The sequence below is a fragment of the Mytilus trossulus genome, chromosome 4, assembly GCF_036588685.1.
Source record: "Mytilus trossulus isolate FHL-02 chromosome 4, PNRI_Mtr1.1.1.hap1, whole genome shotgun sequence".
Classification (NCBI taxonomy): domain Eukaryota; kingdom Metazoa; phylum Mollusca; class Bivalvia; order Mytilida; family Mytilidae; genus Mytilus; species Mytilus trossulus.
In genome coordinates this window covers 71,466,907-71,492,656 of record NC_086376.1, presented here as the reverse complement: position 1 = coordinate 71,492,656, position 25,750 = coordinate 71,466,907, and the positions used below count along the sequence as shown (strand labels likewise).

The window sequence follows — 25,750 nt, the reverse complement described above, 5'->3', positions numbered from 1 at the left end:
AGACTACCAAGGCATACCGAATGACCGGAAAAAGTAATCCTCGGAATTCCCGCCGTTTTTCTGCAAGCCAAGCAATGAATGAAATGTTGCGTAGTTTAAATTGATAAAATCATTAATATAGGTAATATTCATGTAAATGAAAGTGATGTTATGTCCCTGATGTAAGAGAGAAGGGATGGAGTATAATTGTTTCGTGAATTAATACTATATAACCCCCCGAAATTTTAACGTACGCCCAGTAAGGCCTAGTTAAAATATTGTTTGTTTGACCTTTTCCGACCCTATGTTTTGAAACAAGGTAGGTAGGTAGGTAAAATATTTTATTTTTTTCCCCAAAAAAATATCTTGACTCTGTATATTATTTGTCATGGGTAGGCAGGTAGGTATAATATTTTATTTTATAGATACAAACTCTGCATAATGTCATTTGTGTCCGTTTTGTTTTTGCAAATAAATTTTCTGGGACTATTAGTTTAAAAAAATATATCACGTAGAATGTGAAGCTAATTCATATGCACTACTATTTTGTTTTCAAATATCAAAATATAGAGCTGTGCCGCATATCTTCAACGTTTATATGCCTGGAACTTTGAATAGTTTGAACTTGCACTTATATTCTGTACTACGTACCTTGTATGCTTACCTTAAGATTTTCTGTAAAAGATAACTTTGTACTGATAAGATATGTCCAGGCAGACATACATTACTAGTTGAAAAAGTCCCTGGAGTGTTAAAAACATTGTGTGTGCCTTTGTTTCCAATAAAAATGCTACAAGACTTAAAACTCTGACAATTGTCACGACTCGCGTATTTTACATCGCATTTATAAATGACCTGTATGGAAAACTTGGCGATTTTACTGCCAGATATTCTCCACTTTACAGGGTTTTGTCACTTTTGGTTCATGTCAGATATAAATAACAAAGCGACATTGTTAACATAATCATCCTGATCTGCGGGTCACAAAAGGCCATCCCTACATAGAATACAATGTCTGTTTACAAATTAGTTTGTACACACGCTGATAATTTTGTATCAAACGAACTTTTTTGTAAATGAACCCTGCTCTTTAAGTATAAAGGTACAGAGTAGCGTGCGTCATATCATGATTTCAGGAAGCGTTCACATGCTGAACATCGATTTCAAACAAATGCTTTGAAACTTTAATTGCAAGTGTTCATGTCAAACGCTCAGGTGATACCAAACGGACTGGACCTTATACGTTAAAGATAAAACTTGAGAATTCCGGATAAAATAGTTTTGAGCGGGAAATACAAATATAAGATTTTTGGTAGGAACGAAAAAATAAAATAAAATAAAATCTTGCTGGTACATGTAAATACAAATAAAATATTTTTAGGCGCAACAAATTTATAGGGTCAGTCGGTAAAGGGCAAACAATCAATATTTTAATTTAACACTTTGCCACGCATTTATTTTTTGATGTTTTTTACTTACCAGGCAACAGTAACGTCATGTAACAGTCGTTTTCCCGCAGAGCATAAATACGCGACGTTGTTCACTTGGAAATGCACTAGCACGTATGTAAATGTGTGCGTTACGGGCCGAAACAGACAATTAAAGCTTTGCTTAAATATTGATTTGTTAATTAGAAACTGTACCTTTTCATATTATAATGATGCTGTCCTCCCATCAAAGGATTTAATCGTGTATTTTTGTTTAATCAAATATTAATTGCACCAAAGTTGATGTGAATTTTTTCATTAACAAATCAATATTGCGTATTTATGCCGTAGAAGTATGTATGGAAGTCCTGCTTTCTTTCTTGTGAATACATTCCTCCACTGTCTGGAGCACCTTTTGCTTATAATATAATCAACAAACGGAAATGGCGATTAATGCATGGAATCAGACAACTTATAAATTTAAAGGAATTCTACAAATTTTGGAAAAAAATAGAATTCTCACTTAACAAAAGCTGTTATTTCATCTAAAATCGATTTTTTTTTCAAAAAATATTGTGAAGTAACTACATGATCGATTTTTATGAAACAAACACCACAAGATGTAGAAATGTTTAAACTTTTATTGTTTATTTGGAATCGGCCATATGATATAATTCAGGCTTATTTTTTGTTTTTGATAGTTGAATACAAAGAAAAATATTTCTTGAAAATTTTGCTATGCATTTTAATCAAAATTAAATCGTAAATATTTTTGATTGTGTTTACCTCATCAAAAAAGGAAAAGGATCCTCACGAAATAAAGGCCAAATGAACAAAACCAAATTAAACATTTCTTCATCTTATGGTTTTTATTTGGTAAATATCGGTTGTGTGGTTACTACGCAATATTGTTTTGAAAAATATCAATAGGACTTTTTTTTTTCAACTCAAATTTGAGTTTTGTAAGTAATAAGTACCATTTTTTTCCAGTCAAAATTGAATTTTGTAAATAATAAGTATCATATGTAGTGAAGTTTAATAGTCATATAAATAAAGTACAGAATCAATCATCACGGAGTGACAATCACAGAGGTACAGAGGGTAGCCTAGTTACCGGGCATTTATAAAGTATGTAATTTGTTTTCTTTTTCAGCCTGTATTTAAGATGATCAACTGTACATTCATTTTAGTGTACTGATAGCTATCAAGATCACATGGTTCTCTTGTAGAATGGAGCTAATGCACTGTCTTATAAAGAAGAAGATGATTAATTTATAATAACTTTGAATCAAATAAAAATTACGGGAGCCAAAACTTAACAGACGAACGACGACAAAGTCATATATACCAAAATACGATAGCATTGATTATTAAACACCAGTCCATGCATGTCAGGTCTGAACACAGAGTAGAGAAGAAGGATTACTCATTACATATTTATTGACACAATTTGGCAGCACCAAATTAAGCCCATGTATTCTGTCTTTTTTCTGAATTCTATAAGAAGTATATGTTAATGGTATTTATAACAAATTTTGGCAAGTTTGATATGTGTTTTCAAATGCACAACATGAATTGCTCTATAATTTCAAATCATTCTGACTCATTATTCTTCCGTGACAACTCCGATCCCAATATTAACATGGAATGTGTTGTGACATTCAGCTGAACATAAATGTTTATCACATTTTTCACATCCCACTTGTGTTGTTTTACGCTTCTTCTCTCCTGTTTTTGTGCAAAGTTTGCATGTGGAACGTTTGCGGCCCAATTTCAAATGAGCGTGTGTTGCTCGCAGTCTCATTGGTGGTGCTGGTGTCCTCAATCGTGCGAAATTCCCTATAAGTTGTGTTGACAAATTTATAAGAGGGCGTATCTTGTGGAGCTTATCGTGCCCAGGTTGGTCTACAGGGACATCAGTTTCTATATTATTACAATGGATATATTGGTTGAGCTTTTCATACCGTTTTACTGACATGACTTCTTTGAACCCCTGATTCCCTAAATACTTATTATTGGACCAGTAAAAGGAATAATCAGGAAGCTGGTTTATTCCCATTAATATCTGCATCCCTGAAAAAATATACGTGAAATACTAATTCCAGTTTCAACATAAATTACCAAATAAAGTACATGTTGCGTATTAATAATACAGCATTTACTTTTCTTTTCAGAATTTTTCAGATCTTTATTTACCGTGACAACAATGTACAGTTAAAACAAAATGCGCACTATGTGACCTTTCTTATTTTAGGAATTTTGAATTGGTATTGACAGGTGCCCGTCATGTGACACACATTTTTTTGACGTCATTTTACGTCCTTGACATTTTTGTTTTGTTTTTTTAACGTGTACATGTTGACGTTTTGTTTTAGTGTAATTGCATTAAAAACCGCATGTAAATGATTTTTATATTTCGCTAGTTTATTATCTTTGGAATGTATATGTTCTTCTTTAATTATGGTAAGTCTATTCAACTTTGCAAAGGTTTATGATGGCAAATTGAGACACTATTATTCAACCTTCTTTGTTGAAGTGAATTTGAAATTTTTGCCTGTGTTTTTATGTACATAGTATGTGCAAATATTTAACAAGATATATATCTGGCAAACAGGATTTTCTGGTAAATTTTAACTCTGAAAGGTGTGGAATATAGTTTTAATTATTTTGAATAATATTAACTTATGAAAAAAGCACCTATAAAAGCCGAAATCTCATCCCAGGTGGTATCACTCCAGAATGGGTCGGGCCATTTTGAGCTGCATATTGATTTGTTTGGCTCACAATTTTCTCAAGCATATTATCGTCGAAGAAAAGCTTGAAATACTCAAGCTCACTGGCATTAGGGTTCAGATTGTGTGATGGACCAGTGAACTGAATAAAGGGGTCTATGTCAAGTTCTTCGTATGTTTCTCTCCAAACAAGTTCTGCATTTTCGGGAGCTGCATCGTCCTCGTCATTGGCCTCTTCATCTGATACCACGGGTGTAATGTCAGGGGAACCATGATCGACTTCAGCATTATAATTCTATAGCCATTCATCCCCACTTGATAATTCATTGTCGTCACTGCCCTCATCAGAGTATAAGCTGTTTTGCTCAGACATGTCAGCGTCAGTGAAAAACGGCGGACATTTTGTTTCCGAAATATCTGCTACAGCTGTCGTCTGCTCCAAAAATATCGTGCACTGAACATTATTCGATCATAAAATTTTATTAAAAACAAAGGGGAAGTTTTCAGCAACTCGTTTCTTTTTACAATTTCATTATTTTCGCCTTTAAATTAGAGTAATACCGATTTTACTGTGATGTGTAGAAATGTGTAATTGCGGGGCAAAGGGGTATGTGTAAAAATGTGTAATCGCGTGGGAAAGGGGTATGTGTAAAATGTGTAATTGCGTGGCAAGGTATTAAGCATAACCAGGATATACACGGCTGTCAGCTGGTTAGTGTTACTGGATGTTTGATCATCAGGTCATACATGTATGATCTCATATGATTCAGAAAAATCTCGAATGACTAAGAAACTGATAGGGATACAACTTGTTTTCAGTCATTGTTTTAAAATTTTACAAAAAAAAACAAACAAAAAAAGACTATACATGCACAGTACGAGATTACTCTGAAACTGTGGCCATGGGATATCACAGAGCACATGGGTCTGTTACAATAGACAACTTTCAAGTTCGATGCATTTCCGTCAAAAACTCTGGTTTAAGTGAACATCATTTGTGCGTAATAGGGGCGTTGTCACTTCCATTCCAATGTTGAGCGAGTTGTTGGAAAATTATAACAGTATAATTCTATATTGTTCGAATTATTTGTCAAATTTAATTCAAAAATTGACAATCAACACTGTTGTCATTAGGGAATTGTTATTAAGTACGTACAGAACAACCAGTAATTTTGAGTTTATCCTGCACAATGACGATCACTAATTAAGACACTTGATGATTGTAAATAGTGCAGGGATACAGGCGACCCCCTCTATCTGGTAAATGATGTCATAAAGGCGTTCATAATTGAAGAGTTTTTTCCTGTAACAAAATGAACTAGAAAGTGGTCTATTTGCTCTCCTTACGAACCATGAAAAAATCGCATGATTTTCTCTGGTTTCTAATGGATAGTAATCCCATCAAATTGTAACAAACTCCTGTGTTTAACTTGCCACCATTTATTTTCTCATATATATAATTACATGTACATGTATGTGGACAGTTTTCAGTGACCCATCAATTCCTACATTTTAACTTTTATTTTCTGCCTCACCCTATTTTCTACAAGAAGATTAGAAGATGTGACACCAACATTGACCTGCAAAGTGAAACAAACTCAAGGTTCAGCAATGTTGACAACCAGATGCTTTTTGAAATATGACGAACCCGGACCTCAATGAAAACACCCATAAAAATTGTCATCTGACACACTGTACTATTTTAATGAACAAGGAAGTAGATCACCAAGTTTAGAAATAAGTTTTAGATTCTGCTTTTATAAAAGTTTGAAGCAAAAAAAAAAAAAAAAAAATTAGTTATAATTATGTTTAGTAAATTTTGAAGTTAATGCCTCTTTAAAGTTCAATCTCAAATATATCCTTTTATTAACATCAAGTGTATTTACATATACATGTATCATAAAAATTGGGTTTTTGTACATATTTATTCTTGCATGACACATCTAAATTTCAACACATCTGATCAATGCATTTTATATTTCTAAAAGCTTAGAGTTTAACAGATGGCAGGGAGGTCTCGCAGAGGAAGAGGAAGGAGGATGGGTAGTGGATGGGAAGAGTGGGTAAGTATAGTAAACTGTAAGGTGTCCAAAATGGTCATGTTTGCCGGATAAATGTAGATTTGTCAGACATTGTCCCACTTGGCCATGCAGGAAACAGACACCCTACATGAGTTTGCAATTTTAGGGTTCATATAATTTAGAAAAATCAATCATTTTGACTTTACCCTGTGACCTAAAAAGGCACACTGTTCTGGTTAAATAGTATGATCCCTCTCATTACAAGCATGGTAAATTAGGTGTCTAACAGGTGAGATTTACATGCAATCCCTCTCATTACAAGCACGGTTAATAAGGGGTCTAACAGATGAGATTTACATGCAGTCACCTGTGTCAGGTAAACTTTTTGTACTTTCGCTCATTTTGGAAGTTGTTATTTATTCAGATTAAAAACATTCCTGGTTGAAATATAAGTACTTTTTAGCAAAACAAATTAAGACTTAAATCAGAAAAATTTATTGAAAACATTAAGATCATAATTTACAATCAGAAAAATTTATTGAAAACATTAAGATCATAATTTACAAAGGTCAGAATTGGAATCTATATAAGCTGGAAAAAAATTGTCTGAAAATATGTTTTGCCGCCTCAAATAGTTTTTGGAAGCATTGGTCATCTGAGGTCATCACTGTATTTTATTGTTGCTAATGATAATTTCCGGTCTAAGTTACACACTGAACAAAACATCAGCTGTGTATACAGGAAAGATAACTATTTTTGAAATTATAATTTCCATGGAATGAAAGGTCTGACTCAGAAGACTAGAACAATTACACCTTGGGCAATCAAAACTTGTAATTCTATATGCCAGACAGAGTATCTACTACCTATTAGTTTATTTCTTTTAATTATCAATCTTAAGGGGGCTCCTGGGTATAAATGATTTTTTTTTCCTAATATAGGATTTCGCTATATTTTTTCATAAATGAACTTTATCATATACTTAAAAGAAAAATGAAATAAAAAAATGGGGTCACCGTTCTTTAAGCTAAAATCTGCCTCTGGAAGAAGCATACATTTTTGTTAATGTCCTTTTTTTCTGTTGAACTAATAGGAGAAAAAGAGGAAATATCGAAATAAAAAAATAACCTAATAGAAATCGCTTAAATTTTACAATTATTTAGTTTATGTACAGCTTATTTGAAAACAATAATAAAAAATATAGGTCACCGATGAGTTAAAAAAGATATTTCAAATTTAAGGCCAAAAAATGGCATTTTTGCACCAAAGGGAGATAATTTGGAGCTTTTTCAATTTTTAAAGTCATCTGGGGCCAAACCAAATCATTTTTTGGGGTTGTTTTTTGTACCATATCATAAAGTATCAACTAATAGTGTAATAAATAAAATTTGTACTGAAAAAATAAAGGTTTAATTTTTTGCTAATTTTTTTGTACCCACGAGCCACCTTAATTGGTGAAATTGGTATAAATTTCAGGGAGGCTACATGGAAGCTAAAAGACAAAAGTTAGGTGAACAGTTTGCTAAGAATGCTGATGAAAGTATATCTGGTCCTTTGTCGGACATCTTTAAAGGTGTTGCTATACATGTAGATGGTTATACAAGTAAGTATATATAAAAAGATGTGGTATGAGTGCCAATCCAAGTCACAATTTATAAAAGTCAACCATCAAAGGTCAAAGTACAGTCTTCAACTCAGAGCCTTGGCTCACACCAAACAGCATGCTTTAAAGGACCCTGAAAATGACTAGTTTGTAGTTTCCTGTTTTTGGTATATTTTATATTATGATAAAAGAACCAGAACTTGCTGAAATGGTTTTATTGCTTATGCTGATGTCTTTTAATCACCGGTTGGTAGTACTAGTTGTCTCATATTTGCAATTCTATAACATCTCCATATTATTATAATGACAATTTATGTCTTCATGATAACGTTTTCTTTTTCTTTGTATTCACATTAAGGGTTCTCATGTATTTATGGTAAACAACATGAACAATATCCTTACAGTTCCACCATGTAATTAAGGCGAGGATTACCTTTATTTCCTTATATAATATAGTGATAGGGAGGTTTAACTTATATTTGAAGTCTATGGAATGTATGTGAAAACTGTCCAAAATTATTTGCTGTAATGTTACAGCACATGTACCAAGTAAGTATAGTGTCACCTGTGTTTTCCAACACATTGGGGGGGGGGCCAGAAAAAAATTTCTGATTAAGCAGAGTGTTGGAATACTCAGGGTTTTTTCTGCAAGGATAGTTACATTTTGGGACCATGAAAATGTGTTGGTTAAAGCAGGATGTTGGAATACTCAGGTGTCAGATTAGACTTGTTACACTGCATGAACAATTTTTTATGCATTTTCAGAGCCATCATCAGATGAACTGAAGACGATAATGAGACAACATGGAGGGAAATATGAACATTACATGATGAAAACTCGTGTAACACATGTTATAGCAACCAATCTTCCCGACAGTAAAATACGCAAAGACTTCAAACATTGTAAAGTTGTCAAACCGGAATGGATCATTGAATGGTAAAGATAGCGTAAAATTTAAGGAAAAAATGTTGTAAATACCTTTTAGTTTTGATATATTACTTTGAAATACCTTTTAGTTTTGATATATTACTATTGACATGGATGAATATTTATCTACCCTAAAGGATATTTTCAAGATATTTTAGCTACTGGCAGTTTGTCTATTTCATTGTTATTGAATATAGAGAAAACCAGATAAGCAAATCTATTCATGCAGTTGTCTAAAAATCTCAATGAAACTAAAAAAAAATCCAAATTTGAATTTTTACTTTTTTTTTCTCAAAAATGAGCACTGTGAATATCTTATTTTAAAAAAATTATGATTTCGTTTAAATAAAATCATCTACAAAAAGAACATCCCAATTAATAAGATAATTCAATGGCATAGAATTTATAAATGGCAATTCATTATGTAGCTATATCCACAACCCTTAAAATTAGTACATGTGGCATAGTAAACAATTTTAGCAAATCTTAGAATTATAAATGATTGTTTTTTGCCAAAAGAGCATTATTTCAAGTTTGTCTGTGTTTCAGTGTGAAGGCTGGACGTCTGCTCTCTTACATTCCATTCCAGTTATATACCAGTCTGTCTAAGAATCAACCAGGGATGGCGACGTATTCAGCTTTTGCTGTGGCAAGACAGACAAGTACAACTTCTACATTGGCTAGGATGGCAACCATGAATGAAAGTTCAGTCAGCTTTGATACAGATGATTTATTTTCTCCTGAAAAAAGAAAAGACAGTGTTGGAAATCATGCAAATGATAAGGAAGACTTTTCTACACCAAAAACACCCACACTAGATTTTAGTGATTCTGATTCCAGTGATAATGAATTTGGTCGTCTGCTGGCTAAAGCTAAAAAGACTCAGGTAGAAAGTACAAGTGGAAAGAAAATAGATATCTCTAAAGACCAAAATTCAAGTAGAAATGAAATGAATACTGATGTCCTCATGTCTGATGATGATATAAGTTTCCTTACTCAAATATTAGAGGAAACTAGAAATACAAATAATATCACACCAATGGAAAATGATTATGAAAAAAGTAAGACTGAAAGCACTACATGTAATATAGTTACTGAAGCTGAGAATAAACAATCTCCTTCAAAAAGAGGCATGGCAATGGCAGGAGAACCAGAATTCATCAGTGAATTTTATAACAACTCACGACTCCACCATTTGTCTACTTGGAAATCTGAATTTAAATCTTATGTCAATGAGTTACAGAAGCAAGGGACTAATTTTGTTGGACGACAGAAATTAAAAGAACTTTTACAAAAGAAATGTGATACCATATCAGATAGGGGGATTATCAATGTACCTAACGTAGGAAAACCAGAGAAGATTATCATGCATGTTGACATGGATTGTTTCTTTGTGTCTGTAGGGCTACGAAAAAGACCTGATTTGAAAGGTATTTATATGCTTCAGAGCAAGAGATTTTATTAGTTTAGTCCAGGGTTTCCCCTGGGTCAATTATTTTTTTCGCCCACCTCTTTCGCCAAAACAATATATTTTTCGCCACTTTATTATTTTTTTCGCCAAGTAACATAAATATATTTTTTGTTTAAAATTAACCTTTTTTTCTAACCCCCCCCCCCCCCTCCCTTAAATAAGATGTTTTTTTCCCATTGTGTCTATGATTATTCTCTCAAACTCAAAAGGTGCCACTGTTCTTTTATCAATAAAGAAGATGTAAGTCCTGGAATATAACAAGTTAATGGACATGTTTTTATCATATAATACCAGTATAGTTTGTAGGGCAAGTTTCTTTAAAAGAAAAATACTGATGTGCCCCTTTGTACTAAGAAGTGGTTTTTACAACAAAACAAAAGCTTTCATCACATGAAATTGATCCCTCATTTCATGTGTAATCATTACATTGAAGCGTTACTCTCATTCGAGGGGTTGTTCCCAACCTTTTTGATAAATTTCTTCATAACGAAAGTTTTCTTTTCTTGACCATCGTAAGTGAAAAAGGTGAGACGTAAAAAAAAAACTATGCTTGAATCACGTGTGTCACTCAAATGACTTGAGAATAGTATTAAAGTCACAGGATAATTAAGTTATTAATCGGAGATTTTTCTTGCTTTTGAACATTTTTCGTCACAACAACATCTTTCTTTTCTTAACTATCTTTGAAAGGAGAGGAGACGTCAAAAGTTTGCTTCAAACACGTGCGTCGCAAAGCTGTAAATAAATTCTGTATGTGACAGTTAACGGAAGCCATTTAACCATATCATTTTGTCAAACAATTCAATCAACACCTTTATTAATTAGTCCTTTGTTATCGATAGCTATAAAATGCAATCAGCTTATTATTGATTTTCTGTCAAAATCTTAATGAGGTCAAGGTGAATTCCGAGTATTGTCTGATCGGGTAAAGTCCGAGAAACTCCGAAAAAGTAAATAAACAAGATGGAGGGAAATAAATCGTTGTATATATTTCTTTCGCCAAATTCTTTCGCAAATGACGAATTTTTATCGCCACAATTATTATTTTTTCGCAAATTGCGAAAATGGCGACCGCCAGCGGAAACCCTGGTTTAGTCCATGATTGTTGATATGAACATTAGATGTGTGAACCAAATAAGGCAAAATCCTACAAGTTTTTCTTTCATCATAAGACTTACACCAACATACTAGTAAAATTGTGTAAAGGTTTCGGTTTCAATACTTATACAAAGAAAATGGATATCTATATGCAATTTTTAGCTGTAAGTAATTTCTAATGTTTATTTGTATTTTCCTTAATTTGAGATCATATCAAAAACGAAAAATCTCTAAAAACACCCTAGAATTTATGTGTTTGTCATATATGTGTGAATAAAAAATATGATGCAAATTCCAAATAAATATTAAAACAAGTTCATATAAACAAATATAAAAATTCAATTCTTGGTGCTTCCATGTGCTCTATATTTGCATGTTAAATAAAATTGGTAGAAAATTTACTAAAGATCGCTAAAATCTTTTTATTTTTTGCCAAAAAATAGAAGAAACTTATCAATGCCGTTGTCACTGAAACTTTGTGATCCCTGTGCTCCGTAGTAAATCCGCCACTGTTCCTTATTTATATGACTGCTTCTATATTTTGTTTGGATTTGAAATATTGATTTAGACACAGTCCCAAATTACTCAGTTGTTAAAAAAATCAATGATAGATTCATAAAATTTGGTATATACATGTACATGTGGAAGGTGAATCTGGAAAATTTATATAAAAAGTATTGATATGAAATTTTTGTATTGTTAAAGGAAAGCCCATTGCAGTGACTCATTCAAAAGGAAAAGGAGTGAAATCTCAGGTTGATGGATCTGACCCACAGTATGAGTTTGAGCAATGGAAGCAAAGGAAGTTACAGAAAGGGAACCAGAAACAATCAGACAACCAGCTGACTGATGATTTAGGAGATTCTTGGAATGTGATCAGTAAATCTTCAGATAGCTTCCATTCTATGTCTGAGATAGCTTCTTGTAGTTATGAAGCTAGACAGGTAATAACAGTATATGACTTGAATGATTAATAGGTTTTTCTAAAATTACAAACATAGAAGTGATTAATTCCTTGAAAAAATATTATTTTATTGCTCATTTAAAATAGGATGATGTCAAACGGTTTTTTGAAGGAAATAGATCTATGAAATCTTGCACATGAATAAAAATTAATGTAAAAATATTAGTTTATATTGAACATTCAAACACACTCAATGTTCGGCCAAGTTTTACAGATATTTTTTTTTTGGATAACAAGATTTCAATATTGCCTTGACCAAAACTAGATATTCTTATTTCTAAAAATGACCCATGCAAAAACAGTTATCTTTAAAAGGCTACTTATAAAAACCTCCTGTATTTCTTTTGTTATAGGCAGGAGTAAAGAATGGAATGTTTATGGGTAAAGCTAAATCCTTATGTCCTGATCTCATCACAATACCATATGATTTTGAGGGATATAATGAGGTTTCCAGGATGTTGTATGACATTGTAGCCAGGTAGGTTTTTATTAAGTAAGAGACATTATTAAGCAATCCTACATTTGGTAGGTGTTGATGGTGTCAACATTCAAGGTTCAGTAATTGGACAGAAGCTTATTCATGATCAAATGACTGCTAGTATTCAGAGTAAATTTTTAAAAATACATGTATTATGTTAATATCTCTGTATTTTACTGATTAGTGGACTCATAGTTACTATTTAAACTCAGTCTAAGGTTAAAGTTTATAGACATTGAATAACTTTGACCAATTTCCATATAATTCTGTAAAAAAATTCAAACAAGAAAACCAAAGTCTTAATCTTTGTACAAAACAACTAAAGAAAAAAAGGAACATGAAATAAGTATGTTTACAGCAGCAAACTAAAACCACTAAGTTGCAAACTCCTGTCTTTTTGACAGACTAATACAGAATGTGACCTGGTTTGCCTAAACCTGGTTTATTATTAGTCATTTGACTGTTGACTTTTGACTATATCTTTCAGCTACACACATGACATAGAAGCAGTAAGCTGTGATGAGATGTTAGTAGATTGTACAGACTTATTATCAGACACAGGAGCTGAGCCTCTGGATTTTGTCACCATGTTAAGACAGGAAATCTATCAGAAGACCAAATGTGCAGCATCTGCTGGCCTGGGTTTGTATATAGTGGACCTTAATTATTTCTGCAATATCACACAATTATGAAAATTTTGTTTCTGTATGAAATTCTACTTCATGGTATTATTATTTATTTATGGAAACATAAAGAAATTTTTAAATTGTTGGAAATTAACATTTCTTGGTTATATTTTTTTTTAAAATAGCCCAAGACATGTTGAAAAATATTGAATGACATTTTTTTGAAAACTGCATATCATCTAATTGTACCTTCTTTTGGCAGAAAAAATCCCTGGAGATATCCTGCACATCAAATATAGTGTGATTTTGATTTGATATGAGAACTTTTTGCATTGTAGGTGGGAACATCCTTCAGGCAAAAATGGCAACCAGAAAAGCTAAACCAAATGGGCAGTACCATTTAAAGCCAGAAGATGTAGTAGAATTCATGAAAGAACAATCTGTTAAAGATATTCCAGGTAAAATATTTAATGTTTGATTGGTCATCTATAAATATAAGTGTATGTATGATAGCCTCCTGTAGAAAAGATTTGTGTTTTCCTGTATGTGCCTCTGTCCCTTTGTTTGAATGTCAATCAGGACATCTATCCCATATTAGGTTAACATTTTGGATTGATGTGGTTAACCATGAAGTTGTGATCACAGCTTGTTTAAACATAGGAGACATGTTCATTATAATGTTAAATATATGCAAATAAATTGCTTTGCTGAGGGCATCCTGATACCACTGCAGAGGTCGAACCCTGCACAGTTGTGGCAAATATGGACACAATAGTCAAGCTTGATATTGTCTGAATTTGGATTGTGATAAAAAAATTTAACATAATATAGGTTTCTGACAACAACAAAAAAATGTGTTCAAAGATTTTACAAATCTATTGTGCAATACTATGCAATTAGAGATTTCTTCTTTCTTCTTGAAACTTTTCAAAAAATTCAACACTTTTTTAATCCCTCCTTGGAGCAATTACCCCCAAACTCAATTCAAGCCTTTGTAGTATGGAACCATGTAGAACCATTTCAAAGAGATCCATTCACTTAAACACAAGTTATTGTCAGGAAAGTTAAAATACTTGTTTTTGACCCTATTTTGGCCCCTTATTCCTACATGTTTGGGGCAATTACCCCCAAACCAATCCCAGACTTCCCTTTGTGATTTGGAACCTTGTGGTACAATATCAGAGAGATCCATCCAAGCACACACAAGTAATTGTCCAGAAACTACAAAAAATGCTTGTTTTTAGCCTTGTTTTGGCCCTTAATTCCTTAACTGTAGGCACCATAAACCCCAAAATGGTTCTCCACCTTCTACTTTTGGTATTCAACATTGTAGTATGATTTCAGAGCAATCAAAATACTTATACACATGTTATTCAATATTGTCCTGAAACTAGAAAAAGCCCCTAATTTCTAAACAGTTGGGACCATCATCTCCAAAATCAATCACAACCTTCCTTTCATGGTATTGAACCTTCTTAAAAAAAATCATAGAGATCCAATCACTTAAACTACAGTTAATGGTCCGGAAACCAAATTTGTCTTCAGATGATGAATCAGATAACATCATACCATTATACGATAAAAGACAAATTTTGCAGTCGTATAAAAAGCTTTTGACCAAGATTTGACTGTTCACTTAACATGAAAATGTGATAGTGCAGGCAGGCTGGCAGAGTACCATTTATATTTCCATCTGTCTGCTGTCAGGTCTTGTTAGCTCTCTCATGTGTACAATTCTTACCATATTTTTATGAGACATTTGAACTCTGTACTTTTATTGATATCTGGTTTACCATAAAAATGATTGTGACAACAAAAATATCATACATCTAAATACTTTTTAGGAGTTGGCTGGTCAATGTCTCATAGATTACAGTCCATGTCTGTTTCCACATGTGGGGATCTACAGGGCCTGTCATTGGAAGCCTTGCAGAAGGAGTTTGGTCCCAAAACTGGACAGTCTTTACATAAGTACTGTAGGGGGCAGGATGACCGACAGATTAAGTTAGAACAAGAGAGGAAATCTGTGTCTGCAGAAATTAATTACGGCATCAGGTTTAAAAATGTAAATTCTTTACTGATGCTAATATAAAAGTAGGATTTAAAGTATGTTAAAAATATTTAAAAAAATGTTGTGAAAATTAATACTTATGATATTTTGTAGCAGTTGTATTTGCATTAGCACATCTAATAAATATTGAGATTATAAGCCCATTCCCTCTTTGGTAAATGTAAATGAAGCAGCAACATAGTATAAAAAGAAGGAGCTGTAAATTAGACAACTTTCATCAACTCTCACTAGAGTTTATACGAGGTAAATGTAAGCAATTATAGGCCATTGCATGAAAACTGACAATATAATTTATATTCAAATTACAAAAATACGATTTTCAGGTATGAACAAACAGCTTTTACCAAAGACACACATTTAAATATAAAGTTCACTTCTATTTGCATAATTAAGAAATCATTATGAGCTTCTTTCTTATCATAATCTGTTTTGTAAAGAAGATGTTTTAACTTTATTTCAACTTTATTTTTATATTTCAAAATTTCAGGATTACGATGCTGATAAGTTTTTAACGGAGCTTGCAGAGGAAGTTTGTACTAGATTAAAGAAAATAAACATGAAAGGGAAGACAGTCACTCTTAAACTGATGATCAGGAGAGAAGATGCACCTAAAGAAACAGCTAAATTTATGGGTATAGTATTTTTAAGTAAAATATTTATAATACCAGTAATCAGAATTCAGTAGTGAATGTGATCATCAGTTCGTAATTTTTTTAATAAAACATGTGAATTACTGTCTTTACACTTTAAAAATTTGCATATTAGATTTTTTGTTTTTTACCAAAAAAGGTAAAGACACTTAGAAAAAATTGAATAACAATTAGAAAAACTGCAAAATAATAAACTGTTTGAAAACAATTACACTAAGTAAAGTTAAGAATAAACGATTAGTGGCATTGGTACATCAATTTCTGTTTCAATGAAATTCATTCTTAGTTATTGAATATATATTTCAGGACATGGACTGTGCAATCATATTTCTAAGTCATCTACCTTACCTTTAGCTACTGATGATCCTAAAATTATAGCTAAAGAATGTCTTACGATACTACGGAATCAACATCTTAAGGTCCAGGATCTTAGAGGAGTGGGTATACAGATTCAGCGGCTAGAATCAGCTGTAGCGGGATTTAAAACTGCCAAAGGACCAGCTAGTAGTATTCTTAAGTTTACTGTAGCAAAACTAGGTAACCAAATTTTAGAATTTACATATTACTGTAAATTTAGGAATCAAAGTTTTTGTGAATGACAAGTATATGAAGATGATCATCAAAATAATTAAATTTGTTATAGAAAAAATTATACAGGAAGAAATTGATAAAACTCACACTATTATTGCTTGCTAAAATATTTGAAACAATAGCTGTATGAATTAAATTCTAAATTTACAACACTCTCATACCCATTCTAATGCAACAACGTTTGTGACGTTCATTTCGATTGGATAACGTCACTTTCTTACATGGCATCAATTGACAACTGATGCTATGGGACGTACGCGCAAGGGCAGACGGCATATGACAGATTTTAAATCCATGTTTTAACGTTATTTCTGTCAGTTTCATTAGAATGTAGATAACAATATTGTATTTTAAGCTCCGACGGCATCAATTTGGAATTTGATGGTTGCAAATACCCGTTTACTGTCTCCACTAACGCGTTGCCAGTAAACTTAATTTGCGACCATCAAATTCCCAATTGATGCATCGGAGCTTAAAATACAATACTATATTAAGTTATCTCCTAATTCTATACAGTGCTGTTCAGACCTTGTCTTTCAGCTGTTAAGTGTGCTTTATTTTGCCCTCCTTCGAAAACAAGGGGTTGTAATGGTTACTTCTGTCATGACAATATAATTATATTTTTCTCAGGAAATCCCAATCAGAGGATCCTGAATATAGGTAGGAAACATCACCTGAGCATGCTTATGCCTGTTGACCAACTACTTGTATGTTCTTAAACTTAATGGTCATTTCTGAAATATTTGTTGTTTTTTATTAAGAATTATGTTTCAAAGCTCAACAAATATTTGATATATCAAACTTTATATGAGCATGTTAAAGGGTGTTTTCACATTCCCTTTTCCTGAATACTTATAGTTATAGCAGAATAATTTAATTTTGGATGTAACACGTCTTCTGATTGGCTGACGTTATTTTGTTATCAGCCCATAGACATAATTCAGTCATGTGACCATGACGTCATGAATGTTTTTTCATGGTTTTCTACGGTTTAAAATGGAATTTAGAATTAAATTATAAGAAATGACTAATATTTTTTTCTGTCTATTCGTAATAACAAAATAAATGTGGTGCACATTGTTAAATAACCCGCTACGTGCGTTATTCAGTGTGCACCAAATTTTTTATGTTATTTCTCCACAGACAGTGAACACTAGCTTACAGATCATTTTGTAATAACACTGTATTTACACTAATAACTGGATCAAAACTCTACTTTATCAGAGATAAAGTTCTAACAGATTTAACTCCATAATTTGATAAGACAAACAGCAATCCTGGAAACTTTATTTTTATTAAAAACAAGGGAAGGAAATGTGAAGTCGTGTGACAGTGTATAATAATCATAATAAAGTTAACTATAAGAATTTTTGAAAAAGCTCGGTCGCCATAAATTTTGTGCTGTTAAAATTTTGAGTTTAATGAAAACAAACTAAATATTGTTTACAAATATACAAAACACTTGCACTTTTATTTTATTACAGACATTCCAAAAAACCCAGAAACAAGAAATAGTACATTACCATCCAGTACAAGTAAGAGTTCTGTTGAAACAGCATTTAGTATAAAGCCACAAACAGAAAAGAAATCAAGTGAAAATATGATGAAAAACTTCTTAACAAACAGTAAAACTACCATGGAAAATTTGGAAAATTCAGGACTTGAAAAACAAAAAGTGGGGATGGACAAGAATTTGTTAAACACTCAAATTATGACAAAAGACAGCCCTTGTCAGAGTAACATGTCATGTTCAAGAACAACACAGAATCTAGCAGAGGATTTAACTAGGTAAATCATTCAACTCTTCTTTATAAAAGTGTTGGTATTCAAGCAACAAGATATTAACTCTTTTATTTTCATAGGGAGTATTTCAGCTGTTGAACATTTAATCACCTCTTAACAAAGCTGTCAAACTGTTTTCTACTTTAAAGGAAGAAAATGTCAAAGTTCAATAATCAGAATTTTCTGGGATTTTTTGTAAATAGCTTATCTATTGTTGTCATATCAATTCATTTTTTATTAAGTAATAAAATTTTAAAAACATTTATATGAATATCAGAATATGACAGACATTATCTTATTGTGTTATGTTACATATTATGATATAATATCAGATCTGCAGGTGAGATAAAGTGGACAGATATTTATAGATTATCGTTTATCATCTCAACGAGATTGATTTTCTAGCTTGATCCGCTACGGCGAAAGCAAGAAAAGCAATCGAGTTGAAATGACCAATGATAATCTGTTTATCACTATTTTACCTATGTCAACATTGTCAATTTTATTAGCAACACCACATGCCTCCTTGGTTTTTAACGGTAATTTTCCATCTGAAGCAAGTAGCATGATGTGAAAAATTATCACAGAAAAAGATCAAGGAAAATGAACAAAATAGAGATAATGTGTTTTATTTCTCACTGTTTAATACTGTCAGCTCTGATCTCAATTTTTACAAATTTGTTTTGTAGGAGAAGTAATACTTTGATAGTACCACCACTACCAACTCTTAACTTGGAAAGATCCCCTACTGAACTATTCGATAATCCAGAATTTCCCTCTGTTAATATTGAGATAAGCCCATTTGTAAGAAATAAGGTACCAGCTACTCCTGAACTGACCAGGAACAGGACAGGTGTACCTACTGATTACTTCCCTTCACCATCACAGGTAAATGGTAGTTTTTAGAAAGAAATTTTTAAAACCAAAAAAGATCAACAAAATAGTTAAATCATAATAGCCAAATTGTCACACTAGTAACATGATTTATTTCCATTTTATTATTTTTTTCTCTCTTGATAACGTTTATTGAATAGGTATTAATTGTAAACAGAATAAAACATAAGACTTACAAAAATGAAAAAAGATAAGATCAAAAATAAGAAAATATAACTGACTAGTGTGTTGAAAAATTCAAAATCAAGATAGCATATTATTTTACAAGGTCAATGATTTAGGCTATAAGGAGACTCTTTCAATGCATTTTCAGATAGACCCAGAAGTTTTACAAGAGCTTCCACCTGACATTAGAAAACAAATTGAAGCAGAAATGAATAGTAGAAAGAAATCAAAACGTGTTCCAAATAATAATCAAAACCTCCCCAGCAGTGATGAGCCTGGCTGTTCCCACTGGACCAATCCTCCACAAGCCTATAACAGGACACTTCATCAAGACTCAGCGATTGGTTTGCCTTCAATGTCACAGGTTAATATAAAAATGGTATTATAGGTTAAAGATACTAACAGTTGTGTTTTTAATTAAGTTGCTAGTTCCTTACTAAAAGACATGCATTCTTGTTTATTATACTTCAGATTAGTTTTTATTCCTTGAACAAATTTCATGAATTTCAGGAGTTCATGTTCACTATTAATTAAATGTTTACCCAAATGCAGCTTATTTCATATAAAATGGTATGCAAACTTTGAAGAAAACAACATGAAATCTAATATGCATGAAAATTATTGAATTCTCAATCCAAGAATATTGGTATCCATGAAAATGAATGAATCCATGATACTATTTCCCAATTTTTAGTTCTCAGTGTATTCTAATATTTGTGTACATATTCCATTAGAGTTTTTAAGGTTGATGTATTTTTGCATGTTCACCAATTAAGAAAATAGTGAAAGTGAAGTATAACAAAAGAATCACTTTTTTATGCCCCACCTACGATAGTAGAGGGGCATTATATTTTCTGGTCTGTGCGTCCGTCCGTCCATTTGTCGTACCATCCATCCGTCTGTCCTGCTTCAGTTTAAAGTTTTTGGCCAAGTTAGTTTTTAATGAATCTTAGTACACATGTTCCTTATGATATGACCTTTCTAAATTTAAAGCCAAATTATATTTTTTACCAAATTTCACGGTAAATGATTGTGCGAGTGGGGCTTCCATGTACTTTGGACACATTCTTGTTTAAAACATGATGAAGTGCAAGTTTATGAGATTTACATTTCAGATAGATCCAGATGTTTTACCAGAACTACCTCCATTTCAGATAGATCCAGATGTTTTACCAGAACTACCTCCATTTCAGATAGATCCAGATGTTTTACCAGAACTACCTCCATTTCAGATAGATCCAGATGTTTTACCAGAACTACCTCTGGAGTATAAGATTTACATTTCAGATAGATCCAGATGTTTTACCAGAATTATCTCCATTTCAGATAGATCCAGATGTTTTACCAGAACTACCTCCATTTCAGATAGATCCAGATGTTTTACCAGAACTACCTCCATTTCAGATAGATCCAGATGTTTTACCAGAACTACCTCTGGAGTATAAGATTTACATTTCAGATAGATCCAGATGTTTTACCAGAATTATCTCCATTTCAGATAGATCCAGATGTTTTACCAGAACTACCTCCATTTCAGATAGATCCAGATGTTTTACCAGAACTACCTCCATTTCAGATAGATCCAGATGTTTTACCAGAATTATCTCCATTTCAGATAGATCCAGATGTTTTACCAGAACTAACTCCATTTCAGATAGATCCAGATGTTTTACCAGAATTATCTCCATTTCAGATAGATCCAGATGTTTTACCAGAATTACCTCCAGATATTAGACAGCAGATTGAAGCTGAAATGAAAACTGGACATCAGCCAAATAATATGCCTGTTACTTATCAACATCAAACAATCTCCCGAAATCTGCAGGGCAGTGATCAGCCAGCCGACTGCTCTAATTGGACAAACCAACCAAAAGTTAATACAAGACCTGTCCGAAGTAGTCCAATTGTTGCTTTGCCGTCTTTCTCCCAGGTAGGTATAAGTAGTTTCTGTTACATGAAATTGGTGTCAGAACTCTAATTTGACATTAAAATTAGAAAGATCATATCATAAGGAACATATATACTAAGTTTCAGGTTGATTGGACTTCAACTTTAGCAAAAACTACCTCGACCAAAAACTTTAACCTGGCTCTGGACAAATGAACGAACAAACAGATGGAAAAATGGATGAACAGACGCACAGACCAGAAAACATAATGCCCTCTACTATCGTAGGTGGGGCTTAAAAATAAGAAGATGTGGTATGATTGGCATGGAGACAACTCTCCACCAAATGACATAAAAGTAAACAACTATAGGTCACTGTTTGGCCTACAATAATGAGCAAAACTTCAAAAAACTATACATTGAAGTATTCTTTGAGATAAATTGTTTTTCATAGCCACAGCACCAGTAATGTCAGAAAGAATAAATTAGATTAATCTATATTATTGACAACATTTCACACATGTATGAGATGAAAATACATATTAAACTGATAGGTGTTGTTCATTTAGGGTATCATCCCTGTTAATTATGTATATTTGCATGTTTTATATATTCTTCAGTCAAATTTTCAAGAAATATTTGCCACTGAACATGAGTAATCAACAATTAACAACCTCCAACTTGTTTTCTTACTCTTTCAAAGCATGTTTAAGGAATTTCCTTTTCACAAAACTAAAAACTACCTTTGTATTATCATTATAACAGTTGTATATTTTGCAAAGTGCTTAACCAGCAAACCGCAAACCAAAAACTAACCTCATAATATACAGACTCAATTTCATACTTACATTTTTCTTGTCCTTGATTATGATCAGCTTTAAAGATCATATTTATGAGTGAAATATTTCCTACTTTAATCAATGAATAAACAACAGCTTTAAAAAAACTCCTCAAGAAATTTTCCCACTTGACAGTAATGTTTTGAATACTTTGATTTACAGTTAGATGAAAGCTGTTTTAATGCTTTACCACTAGATATCCAAAGAGAAATAAAAGGTGCTTATGGCAATCAAAGTAAAGGGATGCAGATAAACAATAGATCTCTAAATGCCAAGAATAATCGTGTTAATCTCGCATCACCTAGTAAAGATCAGTCACCAGGTCATGGAAAGAAAAACAGTCCAGTGTTTAAAGTGCCTAAACAACCAAAAGGAAAATCTGGAAGAGGGAGACCAAAGAAACTTAACTTTGTATCAAAGAAACAACCAAAAATTAATGCTGCTGTTTCAGGGAAGAAATCTACAGAGGTAGATCTTCAGTTGAATATTCCTTAAAAAATTATAATTGAAAATTCCTTTGGGTTTATACTAAGAATGAAATTAAATGCTTATTAATCGTTTGTTAATCTTTGGTTTCATGTAAAAACAAATCTTATTTGACAAGTTTAGTAGGTTCTTTATCAAAGGAATTTAGAAAAAATAGTCGAAATAAGTAAAGAAACTTTAGCATATTATTGTGTCATATTTGAATTGAAATAGTCCATTGAATTGGAGATAAAAAAAAGATATATGAGAAATGATATATTTTACATGGTAATTTTTTTACTTTTACATTTAGTTGTTAAAACTGTTGTTCTGTTTATATTACAGTTACATCCTACAGATTTATTCAGAATATCAGATGATCCAATTATAATTGATAATGAACCACCTTCTATCACAACTTATCATGGAAAAACTGCCCCTCAGGAACATGGAACAACCTCAAATACAAATCAGGACAGCATTAAAGTCCAGGTTAACCTGTGTGGGGCTGTTACTATAACAGAAGTCAGAGCTTTGTTAAAGGAGTGGATCCAGACATCAAATGGTAAGAACAAAAACCTAAATACCTCAACCATGTGTGTAGACATTGACAAATACTAGTATATTTGACCTTGCTTTCAGAAAACTGACCTTTCAATGTGGATCTCATTGGGGTCTAAGCATGACGCGGGATTGTCGATTTTATGGTAAGCGTGACACGTGAAAGTCAAATTATTGTGCTGTGAAAACGGGAAATGAGGTCTAGCATGACACAGAAATTACAAAAAAAATTGAGAATTGCTTACGTACATTAGTGTAAGTGGGATACGGGAATCTGACTAAACAGTAAGCAGGATCCGGGATCAGAACCCCCCAATAAGACCACTTTCAATGGCTATTTCCAAACTTTGATAAAACATTGGGACATTCCATTAAATGTCGATATATCTGAATCCCATTTTGCTATTCAATAAGATAGGCATTAAACATTTTATTATTAAAAACAACTTTGGCAAAAAAATCATTTTTGTCTTTAAATACTCATTTGTTAACATTTTAATTTCAACAGATATCAATTTAAAATAAATTTTTGTATCTTTTTTTAAATTATTATTTTTGATTTACAGATCCAGAGAAAGACGATGAGGAAATAATGACTAGTTATCTCACAAATCTGGTACTAGATCGTAATTTAGAGCAAGTTGATTTGGTGGTCAAGTTTTTGAACAGGTAAGAAGGTTTACCGTAGCTTAGTTTGATACACATGCAAAGAAAAATTAATTGTGTCAGAATTTTTTATTCTGTATTTCGATTACCATTTCATACAAAGAAGATCACCTCATGCAAAGATAAAACAATGCATACTTGCCAAACTTGAAAAACTGCAAAAGAGGTCAATTTCATTTAAAACATTGCTTTTTTTATGCCCCACCTACAATAGTAGAGGGGCATAATGTTTCCTGGTCTGTACGTCCCTCTGCGTGTCCATACGTCAGTTTGTCCCGCTTCAGGTTAAAGTTTTTGGTCAAGGTAGTTTTTGATGAAGTTGAAGTCAAATCAACTTAAAAAAATTATAAAAACAGGAAGCAACCAAAATTCAAATTGTTAAAAGTGTGTGCATAATCACCAAAAAACACCTAGATATTAAACAAACAATTACTTTAAAGCTTATAGTAACCAAAAGAACAAGAATCAAGACATCAATTTCAACTGAAATTTAAATATTGCAATAAGACAAACATTGAATTCAGCTTTTTAAATAAAAATAATTATTGTATTGATTTTTTTTCAGGCACATTAAAAGATTAGAGAATGCCGCTTGGATATCTACTTTTGACAGAATATTAGACTCTGTACAAAATGTTGTGAAAGGCCTTTATGGAAGTAGATTAAAGATATGAATAATAAACACATTTCCTGTAGTTTATTTTTAAAAAAATGATAAAAGAAGATGTGGTATGAGTGCCCATTAGTCAAATCATTAGCCACAATTTGTAAAATTAACCATTATAGGTAAAAGGTCTTTAACACAGAGCCTTGGCCCACACTGAACAGCAAGCTATAAAGGGCCCCAACCATTTAAACAAGAAAAATGAACAGTCCTATCTATATAAAAAAAGTATAAAAGTTATCAGAATATCTGTTGGGCCATCATTTGATTTCAAATCAGCTTTTATATGACTTGTAATAAAATTATCGGTACCTATTTTCTTGCACCAAAGCTTATATAAAAGATGAAGAGCTATAATCCAAAAGGTCCAAAAAGTATAGCCAAATCTGTGAAAGGAATCAGAGCTTTGCACGAGGGAGATGCATTCCTTAATTTATAATGATTTCTATATTTTGTAAGAGCAAATTTTGATAACACAAAAAATCCGTATTTTCATGCCAGAACCGAAGTACTGGCTACTGGACTGGTGATACCCTCGGGGACTAATAGTCCACCAGCAGAGGCATCGACCCAGTGGTAGTAATAAAATTAACGGTACCAATTTTCTTGCACCAGATGCGCATTTCGACAATACATGTCTCTTCAGTGATGCTCGTGGCCAAAATATTTGAAATCCAAAGCTTATATAAAAGATGACGAGCTATAATCCAAAAAGTCCAAAAAGTATAGCCAAATCCGTGAAAGGAATCAGAGCTTTGCATGAGGGAGTAAGTGAACTGACATATACAGGAAATAGTTTCTCTTTTTTATACACAAAAGTTTATTCCCAAAATAAAAAGGATTTTTTCTTAATTACTAATGTTTTAATTGGCAGTTGATTAGACATCCTAAATTTTGATTTTTTATGCATCAGTGTTATTTCTTATCATTAATCGGCTGGGTTTGTATGTTTTTATCAGCCTTTCCAAAGGCTAAATTCAGAAGACCTTGTTTAGAAAACTTTAATCAGAGCTATCTTGGAAGGGAATGATTTAATATTTTGTCTGCAGCTTGATAATGTTGAGTTGAAGCGAGGAAGCACTTTTGACATCCACAGTGAAGCCATGTCCTGTTTGTCCTTAGCAGTCATTGTACAAGGAGGTACTTTTTTGCTGTTGTAGAAATGATGATCTTGTATGGTTTGAAATT

At 32.4% G+C, this 25,750-nt stretch overlaps 1 protein-coding gene across 3 annotated transcripts; it reads left to right on the top strand.

The window, feature by feature from the left end:
* Positions 1–24,580, top strand: LOC134715885 (DNA repair protein REV1-like). 3 transcript variants are annotated; one of them, XM_063578421.1, is made up of 20 exons: positions 3–121; positions 6,127–6,201; positions 7,636–7,762; positions 8,528–8,699; positions 9,240–10,120; positions 11,965–12,203; positions 12,577–12,701; positions 13,189–13,343; positions 13,666–13,785; positions 15,172–15,392; positions 15,886–16,030; positions 16,355–16,585; positions 18,124–18,427; positions 19,111–19,309; positions 19,629–19,844; positions 21,174–21,410; positions 22,369–22,674; positions 23,017–23,236; positions 23,799–23,901; positions 24,464–24,580. In XM_063578421.1, the coding sequence occupies exons 2-20, from the start codon at positions 6,142–6,144 to the stop codon at positions 24,570–24,572; spliced, it is 4,170 nt and encodes a 1,389-aa protein (XP_063434491.1). In that variant the 5' UTR covers positions 3–121; positions 6,127–6,141; the 3' UTR covers positions 24,573–24,580. The 3 variants fall into 3 exon arrangements, with proteins under 3 accessions (XP_063434494.1, XP_063434491.1, XP_063434492.1); XM_063578422.1 differs by having other exon boundaries at positions 50–121; positions 6,132–6,201; XM_063578424.1 differs by lacking the exons at positions 21,174–21,410; positions 22,369–22,674; positions 23,017–23,236; positions 23,799–23,901; positions 24,464–24,580 and adding an exon at positions 20,596–21,067 and having other exon boundaries at positions 1–121.
* Positions 24,581–25,750: the final 1,170 nt, after the last annotated feature.

Excerpts from the sequence above, each read along its gene's own strand:
- LOC134715885 (XM_063578421.1), top strand. The coding sequence starts at position 6,142 with ATGGCAGGGAGGTCTCGCAGAGGAAGAGGAAGGAGGATGGGTAGTGGA. Across the intron at positions 12,702-13,188 it reads TTGTATGACATTGTAGCCAG|CTACACACATGACATAGAAG; the intron begins GTAGGTTTTTAT and ends TATATCTTTCAG. Across the intron at positions 23,902-24,463 it reads GTGGTCAAGTTTTTGAACAG|GCACATTAAAAGATTAGAGA; the intron begins GTAAGAAGGTTT and ends ATTTTTTTTCAG.